The sequence below is a fragment of the Hylaeus anthracinus genome, unplaced genomic scaffold, assembly GCF_026225885.1.
Source record: "Hylaeus anthracinus isolate JK02 unplaced genomic scaffold, UHH_iyHylAnth1.0_haploid 11978, whole genome shotgun sequence".
NCBI classification, from domain to species: domain Eukaryota; kingdom Metazoa; phylum Arthropoda; class Insecta; order Hymenoptera; family Colletidae; genus Hylaeus; species Hylaeus anthracinus.
The window spans coordinates 676,822-689,941 of record NW_026534326.1 but is presented as its reverse complement, the minus strand read 5'-3'; the positions used below and the strand labels follow the sequence as shown (position 1 = coordinate 689,941).

The 13,120-nt window shown below is 35.1% G+C and overlaps 4 protein-coding genes across 7 annotated transcripts; 1 reads left to right on the top strand and 3 right to left on the bottom strand.

The window, feature by feature from the left end:
• Positions 1-106: 106 nt before the first annotated feature.
• On the bottom strand, positions 107-1,078 carry LOC128896945 (60S ribosomal protein L31). 2 transcript variants are annotated; one of them, XM_054160547.1, is made up of 3 exons: positions 1,005-1,078; positions 414-640; positions 107-284 (listed from the first exon to the last, which is right to left on the bottom strand). In XM_054160547.1, the coding sequence occupies exons 2-3, from the start codon at positions 632-634 to the stop codon at positions 134-136; spliced, it is 372 nt and encodes a 123-aa protein (XP_054016522.1). In that variant the 5' UTR covers positions 635-640; positions 1,005-1,078; the 3' UTR covers positions 107-133. The 2 variants fall into 2 exon arrangements, with proteins under 2 accessions (XP_054016522.1, XP_054016520.1); XM_054160545.1 differs by having other exon boundaries at positions 909-1,061.
• A 294-nt stretch (positions 1,079-1,372) lies between these two features.
• Positions 1,373-8,660, top strand: LOC128896956 (THO complex subunit 2). The gene is made up of 28 exons (XM_054160562.1): positions 1,373-1,532; positions 1,679-1,722; positions 2,001-2,092; positions 2,172-2,285; positions 2,381-2,496; positions 2,574-2,704; positions 2,804-3,183; positions 3,261-3,439; positions 3,523-4,115; positions 4,250-4,484; positions 4,705-4,822; positions 4,898-5,060; positions 5,153-5,334; positions 5,410-5,694; positions 5,773-5,885; positions 5,957-6,152; positions 6,227-6,355; positions 6,419-6,547; positions 6,607-6,864; positions 6,924-7,075; positions 7,148-7,277; positions 7,354-7,459; positions 7,518-7,552; positions 7,618-7,731; positions 7,805-7,865; positions 7,937-7,998; positions 8,439-8,511; positions 8,590-8,660. The coding sequence occupies exons 1-27, from the start codon at positions 1,468-1,470 to the stop codon at positions 8,490-8,492; spliced, it is 4,236 nt and encodes a 1,411-aa protein (XP_054016537.1). The 5' UTR covers positions 1,373-1,467; the 3' UTR covers positions 8,493-8,511; positions 8,590-8,660.
• A 212-nt stretch (positions 8,661-8,872) lies between these two features.
• LOC128896961 (centrosomal protein of 63 kDa-like) lies at positions 8,873-10,806 on the bottom strand. 2 transcript variants are annotated; one of them, XM_054160568.1, is made up of 4 exons: positions 10,667-10,806; positions 9,889-10,549; positions 9,684-9,814; positions 8,873-9,613 (listed from the first exon to the last, which is right to left on the bottom strand). In XM_054160568.1, the coding sequence occupies exons 1-4, from the start codon at positions 10,699-10,701 to the stop codon at positions 9,169-9,171; spliced, it is 1,272 nt and encodes a 423-aa protein (XP_054016543.1). In that variant the 5' UTR covers positions 10,702-10,806; the 3' UTR covers positions 8,873-9,168. The 2 variants fall into 2 exon arrangements, with proteins under 2 accessions (XP_054016543.1, XP_054016544.1); XM_054160569.1 differs by having other exon boundaries at positions 9,684-9,811.
• Positions 10,807-10,975: 169 nt separating this feature from the next.
• On the bottom strand, positions 10,976-13,098 carry LOC128896959 (RNA-binding region-containing protein 3). Of its 2 annotated transcripts, none has more exons than XM_054160566.1 (6): positions 12,990-13,098; positions 12,338-12,817; positions 12,132-12,276; positions 11,594-12,055; positions 11,322-11,472; positions 10,976-11,235 (listed from the first exon to the last, which is right to left on the bottom strand). In XM_054160566.1, exons 1-6 carry the CDS (start codon positions 13,008-13,010, stop codon positions 11,076-11,078), a joined length of 1,419 nt encoding a protein of 472 aa, XP_054016541.1. In that variant the 5' UTR covers positions 13,011-13,098; the 3' UTR covers positions 10,976-11,075. The 2 variants fall into 2 exon arrangements, with proteins under 2 accessions (XP_054016541.1, XP_054016542.1); XM_054160567.1 differs by having other exon boundaries at positions 11,594-12,052.
• Between the last annotated feature and the right edge of the window lie 22 nt (positions 13,099-13,120).

Sequence of the window (13,120 nt, the reverse complement as noted above, 5' to 3'; positions counted from 1 at the left end):
ACATACAAAGTATTGTCATAAACGTACACAAGTGACAGAGAGATTAGAACTTGTTTGAACAAGTAAATAATTAATAGAAGGTTACGCAATAATTATGGGAGCAAGAATTGATGAAAACTATTTATTTAGAAATTCAATCTTGACTCGCATCAACATTCTCTGTTTGTAGACCTTTGAAAGTAGCAACTGGGATGTACGTAACGAGAGTGTACAATTTATTCGCGGAGTCCTCGTCGTCGTTTCTCCTTCTGCTTAGTCGTACACGAACTCTGAATGGTACATTCCTAAATAACACAATGTTTAGATCAGTAAATAATGTAATATGACATTATACGTAATCATTATATGTGTACAGATTATAATATAATTATATATAATTTTAGATTATACATATGATACATATGATTATTCACCTAATTCCTTTGGACCAAAGTTGTTTGTTAAGCCTAGTATCGATCCTCACATCTGGAGTACCCATTTGTTTCTCAGCAAACTTGCGTATCTCTTTAATTGCTCGTGGAGCACGTTTCTTAAATCCAACACCATGAAGGCGTTTGTGAAGGTTCACGGTGTATTCGCGAGTCACTACTTCATTGATAGCGCTCTTTCCTTTTTTCTCTGTAGACTTGGCCATTTCTACCTGAAAAGAAATATTGGAACTTTACTATCACAGCATGACATAACCAAACAATTAAAATTCGTTAAAAAATTCAAGGAATCGTAGACAGTATACAAAGATTTAAGGCATAGTTGCACAGAATGAATTATTAAGGCGAAATAATATAATTTTCAATTAATTCAGATTATATTAGTTCATAAATATAACAGTAAACAAAACCATCAACTTATACTTTCGTAGGAAGCATGTGATATTCTAGGCTGATAATATTAACATTGGATTGTCGTACATTTATTAATTAACGTAATTGTACCGAAACTTATTTATTATTCAAAATTCACAGCCAGATGTTTCACGATTCTATTTTATGCAAGTCTGACATTACCTCTCCGACTTATGGTTCGACGCAAAAGAACTAAAGATTCTAGTGTTCCTAAACTCATACTTTTTATGTGTTGGAAACGTTTTTAGGTTAAGTGAGCGTTCACGGAGCGGCTCAGTAATCGGTGGCCTCCTATTAGTTCGTTATTCGTTATTGCAATATATTAAAATATATTACAGTATTTATTTGAAATGTTAAGTTTAATATTTCCATGTATTTAATATTTCTTAATATACGTTTCTTTCAGTATTATAACAAGAATTTTACCAATTACACTAAAAATTGCGTTGTTTACATGAAGATTGGTTTGAATAATAAAGATGTCGTACTAGACGTAATCTATGACGTAAGGAAGATCGCGCCACGATAGCTTCGAGGACGCTTGCAATGGCGTAAAATGGAGTCTATTAACCTGTGATGTTGATACGATTGTTTTTAATCACAAAAAGCTTTTCATGGAATTAAAATGGCTGGTAAAGTGTGGAATTCAGAATTATGGAAAGCATGGGATAAACATGGGAAAAATGATTTGTAAGTGGTTAACGCGTTAACGTCAGAAGTGCGTTCGATTAATATTGAATTGATACTGCATACTCTGTGCAATTGATGGTTGCAACTTATCTCTCCTGTTTCTCGCTCTTCTGAAGAGTTAATTGTCAATTAACAACTGTTTGCAGCCTCAAGTTAATCAAGCACAAATTTAAGGAAGGCAACACTACAGGTGAATTTTCATTGTCTTACCATTTACCTTGCCAGCTTGGGTACCATGCTGCATCAGTGTAACACTTTGTGTACATTACGATCTCATGTTTACGTCTCCTCACTCTTGATCATACTTTATTTGCAAAATTTCTGACTTACATGGGTATTAAATGTTCAAAACTAGCGTATCGTTATAAGAAACGTGGCAAATCTATCATTGAATTTACTAGACTTACTAGAATTATCGATTTTTGAGCATGTTAAGCAGTTTTCGCATGGTGTTTGTTTTCCTTCTAGAATGGAGAAGAGGATTATACGAATTAATATCGAATGGAATCCGTGGGAACATAAAGAGGGACAATGTAGTCCAGACATTAGGTGAACTGATGGTAAGAATAATTAACTATGGACCATAAATACTACCACACCGCATTGAAAATCAATCAAATAAAATATATTTCTTTCCAGAATATCGATGGGGCAATACCATCCGCGATAGTAGATATATTTACGTTAATAGATGTGGAAGCACATAACGAAGAAAGAAATAACTTTTATTATATTGTGAAAGAAGCAGAAAAGGTATTTTATTAGATAAATAAGATTGAACTACCTATGGTCCACGAGAAAGAATTCACAATGACATGATTAATTTATGTGGTATGCTTTTTGCACAGTTTCTAACAGATAGGATATTAAAGGAAAGATTAGAAATCGATACCTTACAAGACGTAGGAACCCTGAAGAATAAGAATTTCCAAACCAAATTTATCAAAGTGAAGACAAAATTGTAGTATGTATTTTTCATCCGATAGTATAATACTTTCTTATCCAATACTAGGCTTGTATAAAGTTTATATCTTCTTACAGTTATAAACAACGTAAATTTAACTTATTTAGAGAAGAAAGCGAAGGTTATTCTAAACTTATAGTGGAATTGAATCAGGAACGTCCGGAAAATGAAGTACCATCGATACTAGAAATTGTTAAATCTCTCATTGGTACGTGCATAAAACGTTATTTGCTCTAATACGATTTATCATGAAGTATTTGGTATCGTTTGAATTCCATACAGAACTATATATGTATCATTCTTGTAGGATATTTCAATTTAGACCCTAATAGAGTACTCGACATTTTATTAGAAACTTTTGAAAATCGACCTCAGGACGATGCACTTTTTATTCCTTTAATTCGTTCGTATATGAGCGACCAGCAGGTGCTCTGTGAAGTTTTAGGATTTAAATATTGTTGTACCGTCAATGCTACTCCGTTTTCATTACAAAAAGTTACTGCGCTAATGTTGCAACACGGTGTCATCAAATTGGACGATATATTGCCATGGTTAGTGCCAGACGATAGGACTATTATCAAAGAACACGAGCACGCGATGAAACTAGCGAAAGAATATGTTCGCAAATTGAGCATAATCTCTACTAAAGATAAAGAAGAAGTCTTGGAGGAGAAAGAGAACCTACAGGTACACGAACGTGCAATTTCATCTCGAATAGCGTTGGCATCGATAAAATTTTTATTTTTGTCGTTTCTTTCCAAAAGGATAAGTATTCGAGTAATCAAAAGTTCGGATTATGCGAAGCACTTTTAGAAATAGGAGCTTGGGAGGTGGCACAAAACTTATTCGGTAGATTACCAGAACACAGTCTCACAGATCAGCGTCCTATCGCGTTAGCGTTGTGTAAGATGATACAGGCTCTCATCGAACCCGTTTACCGCAAGTAAGTCTAGTTTTATTCATCATTGACATCGAATACGTTGTTACGATTAAATTATGGTACTGTGTTATTGTGTCGTACTTCAGATATTGCATCATATCGCCAAAAATACAAGGCAGAAGAATTCCTCCATTGAAGAGCTCTCTCGCACCAAAATCCTTAGAAAGCCTCGAACATATACACGATCAGCTGTTACCAATGCTCATAGTTCTCGGTCCCAATTTACACCACGACCCTGTTTTAATGTACAAAATCATGAGATTATGTCACGTGGTTATCAAGCAGTGTCCATTGGACTCGAACAAGCAGCCCGTCGACAAAAACAACAATCTCTACTACGATGTACTGACTATCCTCGACGTGGCGCTGTTACCCTCATTGTCTTTTATGGATTGCAATTGTTGCGTCGCGGAAGAATTATGGAACATTCTAAAATATTATCCATATCAAAATCGATATTGCTTGTACGCTCGCTGGAAGAACGACACACCATTGCAGCACGCTGCTCTTCTGCGGAAAAGAGCTGACGCGCAGAAGATGATCAAATCTATCATGAAGAGAGTGAGCAAGGAAACTATCAAACCTGTGGGAAGATCGATAGGGAAATTGACTCATTCGTCGCCTGGTGTATTATTCGATTACGTTCTTATACAGATTCAGTTGTACGATAATCTCATAGGTATGTAGATAATCTCGCGGGAATCATGTACTATCTAGCAGAGTTGGATGTCATCAGTTAAAAGTGTTACTGCGATTTAGTTACTGCCTCCCAGACTTTCGTGTTAAACTCTTTGATCGTTTCGCGTGTTACAGGACCTGTTGTAGATTCTTTAAAATACCTGACGAATATTTCGTACGATGTACTCGGTTACTGTCTCGTGGAAGCTTTGGCAGGCGCGGATAGAGATAGATTTAAGCACGATGGCACCAGCATATCCCTCTGGCTCCAATCTCTTGCTTCTTTCTGTGGAGCCATATTCAAGAAATATAATATCGAACTCACCGGTCTGTTGCAATACGTAGCCAACCAACTTAAAGCACAAAAAAGGTAATTCGAGTAAAATTAATTTTTTAATATATTCTACATACAGGTTACACCTTTCTTTAAAAGCTAACGGCAATATTCTGCGATAAGATTCGTTGTTTGCAATTTCAGAATAATTCCACGTGAAAATATGAATCGAGTATCGCGTGTACTGAAGATTTTTTAATTGCAGCATACATATATAGTAATAATAAATTTCAAGCAATGTGTAAATTCATTTCAGCTTAGATTTGTTAATATTGAAAGAGATAGTACAAAAAATGGCAGGCATCGAAGCCGCGGAGGAGATGACTTCGGATCAGTTGGATGCCATGGCGGGAGGAGATTTATTGAAGAACGAGGTAGTATTAGTAAATAATAATTAATAACTAGTCAATTTTATGCAAACATGCGTTCATTACTAAAATATTTTCTAGGCTGGTTACTTTAGTCAAGTACGTAACACAAAGAAATCATCTCAACGATTGAAAGAAGCTCTCGCCGAACACGATCTCGCTGTAGCTCTGTGTCTTCTGATGGCGCAACAGAAACATTGCGTCGTGTACAGAGAAACGGATAAATCTCACCTAAAACTCGTTGGTAAGCGATCCCGAGAGCTGAATATTTAATAGATTATTTAATAGATTATTTAATAGAAATTTATAAGACTATAATTTAACGTAAAATCGCAGGAAAGTTATACGATCAGTGTCAAGACACGTTAGTTCAATTCGGAACGTTCTTGGGTTCGACGATGACGGTTGACGAGTACGTGGAGAGACTTCCCTCCATACATTCTATGCTCCAGGACAATCACATACATTCTGACGTTGCATTTTTCCTCGCGAGACCCATGTTCGCCCACGCTATTAACGTAAATCATCGACGTGTTTTAAATAAACTGAAATTCATTTCTTAGAGTTCAAATTCATCTGAATAATTCTTTCAGATTAAATACGACGCGCTGCGTAAAGCAGACCCAAACTACAAGAAGATGTCGACTACTATGAAGCAAGCGAAATACGCAGAAGCTGCGCAAGCAGTCATGGCGCCTGTCGCGCAGTCCGTTAGACCTTTGCACCCCTTGAAAGTATGGGAAGACATTTCGCCGCAATTCTTGGTGACATTCTGGTCGCTGTCCATGTACGATTTGTACGTCCCTGTTGAAAGTTATCAGCGCGAAATTAACAAGCTGAAGCAACTCGCGATACAGAGTGCTGACTCGAAAGACGTGGTACGTCGATGTGTCTTCGTGCCACAAAATTGTATTAATTTTTAATTCTATTTATTTTAGTTGATGTATTCTTTCCAGAATGTTAGTAAAGGAAAAAAGGAACAGGAAAGATACACTACGTTAATTGAGAAATTGCAAGATGAAAGGAGAAAACAGGAAGAACACGTTGAAAAAGTATTCGCGTATCTGAGGTATAATTATATACATTATGTCATACTGAGACTGAAACGAGCGTTAGTAATTTGCCTAATTGATCCATCAGACAAGAAAAGGATTCGTGGTTCTTATCTCGGAGCGCCAAATCAGCAAAGAACGAAACGATAACCCAATTTCTACAACTGTGCCTGTTTCCTCGCTGTACATTTACCACTGTGGATGCCATGTATTGTGCAAAGTTCGTTCACACTATACATTCATTAAAGACTGCGAATTTTTCGACGCTTCTTTGCTACGACAGAGTAAGTGCGATCAGCAAAGGAACACCGTCGCCTGGAGCTACATAAAACGTTCACTCTGTACTTGAATTTTCCAGCTTTTCTGTGATATAACGTATTCAGTTACCTCGTGCACCGAGAACGAAGCGAATCGTTACGGAAGATTTTTATGCGCCATGTTGGAGACAGTAATGAGATGGCATTCGGAGAAAGCCATATTCGATAAGGTATCGCTTTTATTAATTAGTTTTAAACACTCGAACGTGTTCACACGTCTCTCTTGCTTGTAGGAATGCAGCAACTATCCTGGATTCGTGACAAAGTTCCGAGTTAGCAATCAATTCTCCGAAGCGAACGATATGGTAGGATTCGAGAATTACAGACACGTCTGCCACAAGTGGCACTACAAAATTACCAAGGTATTGTATAAGGATATTCGATCATTTCTCTCGAGTACTAAAATGATTACATGTTACAGGCTATAGTAGTCTGCTTGGACTCTAAGGATTATGTACAAATAAGAAACTCTTTAATAATACTAATAAAAATATTGCCACACTTTCCTGTATTGGCCAAACTATCCCAAATCCTCGAACGTAAAGTCGAGAAAGTCAGAGAAGAGGAACGCGGACAACGTCAGGATTTACATGTCCTGGCCACTTCCTACAGTGGCCAACTGAAAGCCAAAACCCCGAATATGATTCGCGAAGCAGACTTTCATCACGTGGGAGATAAGGTTTGTACTTATGGCCGATTTGTTTAGCGAATACTCGTAGCAATATAATTTCTACGTAGGCGGGAAAGACGCAAGATGCTCCAAGCAACGATGTGTCGGAAAAAGTCGGCGACGGAATGTCGAGTAAAGAGATCACCAACGGCGACACTCGAATGGAAAAGGAAAATAAGGATCAGCGGGAGAAACGAAGCGCGTCGAATCAAATACATCAGTAAGTTACATAATGGATATTTAAATTCTTTTCTACGCAATGCTAGGGCGCTGTAACGTTTTCTGTTTCTAGCGAAAGTTCCGAGAAAATCAGGAAGAAAGACGAGAGCAAGGAGAGTTCGGATGGAAAGGACAAGCACGCGAAAAAGGAGGAAATTAAGGAAGACGATCCTATAGATAAAAAGGATAGAAAATATTATAAAGTAATTGCATACTCTATATGAACTACTGTGTAACATTCGAGGAACTTATCGTTGTTTAACGCTAACTAAATTACAGGAAGAACATTATTACAGCAGCGGAGTAGACAATTTAGATCGAGATCTTTCTAGCGTATCAAACAGTAGCGCTAGTTCTGGACCAACGCAGGATGGATCTGACAGAGGTCTGTATAAAAATATTCAAAATATTATCGAGATGTATTAATCTACGTTTAATTTTAGATGCAAAAAGGAGAAAAGTTGAGAGCATACAGAAGGTGAGAACCTTTGCATTCCGTTGATTCGTTTCTTACCTTGTTGTAAATCGACTTGTTGTCGTTAGCAGGAAGGCAGACGCGCAGAAGGCAATTTAGACAAGAAGGAGCGTTCGAGTAAGGGGAAAATAAGGGACGAACAAAAAGAACTGCGCAAAGAAAAGAAATTGGGTCGGAAAAGGGTACGTCTCGTATCTAGAACATAAGTTCATTTCATTTAGTATATAATTGCATATAATTTTCGTATGAAAACAGGACAGAGCAGACGATTCAGCCGTCACAACCGAACAGAAAAGAAGAAAAGACGACGAAAGAGGTATACACGTTCGCCTCGCCGATACAAATTTATTTTAAATCATATTTTTACATCAATGAAAATATTTTTAGCCAAAGGAGCGCATCAAAACGGTGATATTCCAGAACACAGAGAAAAACATCATTATAATAAGGTTGGTAGTTTCAAGTTGAAGTTTCCATTATCTCTAGTAAAGAAAATATAAATTGCTTTTTATCAGATCGATATTCATTCAAATAAGTCAGAGTATAATGCGCTATAAACATTAGCAATTTTATTAATTTTTCGTTTATGTTATTTGAATGATTTTTTCGATATTCGTATAAGCTGTCATCGTTAACGAGTCGTAAGTAGGTCATTAGTTGCCCTCCCTGTAATTATTAAGTACGAAAAGGTATAGACGAGAAAGGAAACGCGTCTGTATTCGATAAGAATATTCATTACACGTCGCAATAACATTACACATTTTTTTTAAAAATCCTATAACATCACAGTTTATTTTTTTTTTTTTTTTTTTTTTTTTATATTTATTCCAACATTCTGACATCAATTAACTTTTAATCGTTTTTCTAACACTATTCCTTGACCCCTTAGTTGATAAAGACGTCCGCTTCGAGTACATTGAAAAGACGAAATGGGAGACAATAGCAAAGACCAGAAAAAATAGGTGATACTATCAAGTACCCAAACGTCAATTACAGGAAAATGTGGCATTCGGAGGATTCATATGAGAATATATTTTCAGGAAAAGTCACCCTACACAAAGGAACGTACTCATGAACGGGAAGGACGTGAAAATCGAGATAAACAATATCCTTTTCTAATACATTTGTTCTATTTAATAGCTATCAATGAAATGATCGTGATTTCAAAGAATAAAATATATGATCCTTAATTATGAATTACTAGGAGAAGTTCGGATCCCAAACGAAGATGATGTACAACAATGGACAAAATTTGACTTAACATTTTATATACTACGTTTGGTGTTGCATGTATTAAGGTAGAATTCAAATAATAAAGAAAAATAGAGATTAATTTGTATATTATATTAACGTCCAATTTTATAAAATAAACTAGATAACAAAAGTTCTTTGGTATATATTCAATTCAGTCTTAAATTTGTACATACAACTAAGATTTTATGTAGTTTATAACAAATAGAATTAGCGATCGCAATAAAGATGTCACCAGTTTCATACCTGATTGTTTGTTAATTATGCTTAGATTGCTCCTACAAAACTACTATGTGCGTTATAAATACTATATTTAATACAAATGTCATATTAATTCTTATTTTACCGCTATTAAATTATAGTAAACATTACGAATTATTGATAAAATTGTAATAATATTGATCCGCTTTCAAACTCTCTTCCTCTAGCCGCTTGAGTCTCAATTTTGCATCATGAAGAATATCTTCCGTGGAACTACTTTCGCTAATAACTGTATTTGTATTTGCAGTTTGCGTTGGAATTTCTACGCTAGTAGGCCTTAACGTGCGTATCCCTTCTATTTGTCGACATAACTGAAGGGCACGCTGCGTTATCTGTTCTATTTTCAATTGCTGATCTTTTATGAGAGCAGTTAATTCCTCCTTCTCTTTAGTAAGCGCTTTGATTCTTTCCTCTTGAGATGGATTGCTCACAAACTCTGTTTGTACCTCCATATTCTTTAAATCGCGACTCGTCGATGTTTTCCTCGTTTCTTGTTCCTGTAATTTTTCTACGTCTTCTAACTTTTTGCAGTTGGTTTGTTCTTTTTGCAATCTACAAATCGTAAGTAATTATACAAAAATGGAGTAACGCATAAGTTATATATACATGTGGTATCGCTTACCTATTTTCTTCTTGTAATAGTAATCTTTCTTTGAGCGCTAATTTCATTTCCTTCTGTAAAATATACTGTTCGTTATTCATTTTTGTTTCCTTTAACTGTTGTTCCTTCAAGCTCACTGAATGCACCACCTTCTAAAATAGTATATTCTATTATTTATTAGTCAATTTAGAATACACATTAATTACGAGATAATAGTTCATGTTACCTGAACTTGTTCCAATTTTGTATTTAATACTTCAAGTTGCTGTTCTATAAGAACTGCTTTTTCCTTTAACATCATTTCTCTTTTGCGTAGCTTACTATCTACTACTTGCTTATGCATAGATACCTTCTTCTTTAGCATTTCCAATTTTTCAATTTGTAACTTGTAAGCACGCCACGAGAATTGAGTTTGTGTTGATTCATTGCAGAGGGACACATTTTCTTTTATTGGTACACTATTGTGCGTATTGTAGAAGAACATAGTTATGCACTTTAATATACACAACAACAGTGGCATATCATTTTTAATATACTGTGATATAACATGTTTTCCTTTAGTATCGTGAGGATTAATACCTAGTGTTTCCAGGGCATGTAACACATAATCGCTCCTTAACTTTTCATTATCATTTTCATTCCTATCAGACTTTTCCATTGTCTTATTGGAAAAGTTTACTAAAAGTGGTGCTTCACTGGCAAATACCGATAATGTATAAGCGTAATTATGATTGAATAAATACTCTGCTATCAATAGATCGTAAACATACTGTTTGGCTGATTTAGGACCATCACTTTTCAGTACAAGGTCCTTATTTTTTAATGCATTCACTAGATTTTGACGTAGGTGTGTCCTTATATTCGATATTACTCCACATTCTTCGAACCTTTAAATAGTACAATAATTGATTAAACCGATACAAAACATAAATTTTCTATGTTTATCAAAATTAACCTTTACTTTCTTCTTAACTCTTCTAATATATTTATATGAGCATTCTTACCATTTATACATAGACGAAATGTACTTTTGATCCATATCAGACAATTAGAATAACTTTAAATCGAAGATATAATTATAAATTAATATTATAAACCGTTTCTTTCTGACGACAGATTAATTGTATGTATACAAAATTTAAATAGTGCTGGATGGGGGGGGGGGAGTAGTGGCGCCATCGGTGGCGGAACACCCAAGTTTGCAGTGAAAATAGTTCCTACTGTTGCCATTAGATGGAGCCACTAAGTGTTTCTTTGTAGCGGATTTTATTTTCAGTTAGCAAATACTCGCTACAATAAAACGTATAAAACAATGTAATTAAGGGATCTGATGAAGTATATTTTTATTTAAAATATTCTTGTTTGTGTCACATGATTTATGATAGATGAAATAAATAAGGTTAGGAATTTACATTAACTTTTTGCTGGTTTAGCAAATTGCACGACCATTGGCTTGTCTTTTAATATGTATCCATTCGTTTGATTGAGAGCCAGCTGTGCTTGTTCGATATTTTGTAATGTAACAAATGCTTGACCCTTCATTCTACCCTCTTGCATGAGTCTCACATCATACCTAGAATTATAAAGATTATATTATAGAATGTTATAACAAACTAAACAAGAACTGCAATATTTTAAATACTCGTTAAAAATTCTTACTCAAATACTGTTTTTAACTCAGGTACCATAAATCTTCGGTAAATAAAATGGAGGTCTTTTGCTTCGACTTGTTTTGCAAGATTTTTTATGTACAAACGATTAGAAGGCTTGCCAGGATGATAATTTTTGAAAACAGGAAGCAGCCTCTGATCTGCAATATAAATGAAATTAATTTTTAATCCTTTGGGACTTTCGATTCAAAAGCCAACAATTGAATCAGTAAACTAATCGATAACTGAATATTAGGACTAAACAAGTTATTATTATAATACCGTTGGCAGAAATCTTATTATCCGCCAATTCTTTGGAAGTGATCACTTCCTGTTGAATATTTTCCGTGCTTTCGTCTTCAACAGTTTCGGGATTTTTGGGAAGAGGAAACATTAAACCAAAACCCCCATCTACAGTATTTTCAGTTACAACATTATCTTCCCTACTCGAGACGTCCAACAATGTCTCTACTGTTTTTAATTCAATCTTCAGATTCTTCGCTTCTGAACGCTGCACCGGCTCAAACATGTCTTCTGGTTTTACAACCTTCTGCGTAGAAGTAGTAGCTGCGATTTGTTTAGCAGGGTTAACGAATTTGGGAATTTTTAAACGCTTTGTGGATTGTTGAGATTTTCTTTTTACAGGGATAATTTCTACGAGTTGCGTCGCGCTATTTTCCTCGTCTGACTCTATTTCAGATTCTTCTTCTTCTTCTTCTTCCTCCTCTTTATTGCAAGAATCTGCTGAGATAAATATATTATATAACAAACTCATAAATAAAATTTGGATAAAAATGGAATAAAACTGTGGTTTCGTTACCTTCGTATTCTTTGTCATTTAAGCTTCCTTTCTCGAATATATTCTTGTATTTTTCTAAATTATAGACATCTTTAAGCAGTGGAAATTCTGCTTCAAGTTCCTCAAAAGGTGGAGGCAAATTCATTTTGTTCATTAAGTGTAGAACCTGTACAAACATGAACCATTTAGAAGTTTATAATGTAAACTATGTTCTTTCGTTAATTTACCTGTGTATAGAAGGCTGGTTCTTTTACCAATTGGATAGCTATTCTTATCAATGTACTCTTTGTCGGTGGTAAATATTTATATTGTATATTTGGAGGAGGCGGTTGAGAGAAAACTTGATTGGCAGTCCAACTATTCAATTTTTGTAGAAAAGCTTGAAAATTGGATTTACTAATTGGTTCCTTTTTACTTTCTTCCGTGGTAAGCTTATCATTATAAACTTCGTTTGGTGTATTTTCTATAGATATAAATTTCTTAGCGAATTCAACCGTCAAGTATTGCCCTCGAATATTTAATTGATGCAGACGCAATAATGCTTCTGTAGCTGCCTGTTGCGATGGAAACTTTGCATAAGTTACAGTATATTTCTTGGAGGGTCTCAAGGTCCGTGTATTAACAGCACCAAATTTTTTAAATAATTCATTGCGCCGTTCATTGGAGAGTTCTGGTGGCAGATGAAGAATTCTAAGAGTATCAGAAATCTAAAATAAAATGTTGAATATTTAGCGTTTAAAGATTAAAGAGGGGTTACAATACAAATTGTAATAAACAAAACAGCAATTCAATAAAGGTTAGGTAGCCAGTAGACAATTTACATTCGATTTCTCTTTACAATTTATTAATACTACGTGTGTAAAAAAAAAAGGAAATTACATGTGCTGTCTTGGATGACATTCTAAATTAATATTGGAGTGATAATAATTCTATTATCAATCACTGAAATATGTTGATATTAGTTATGGTACCAGTGGCGACATCGGTGGCGAAATGCCCAAGTTTGTAGT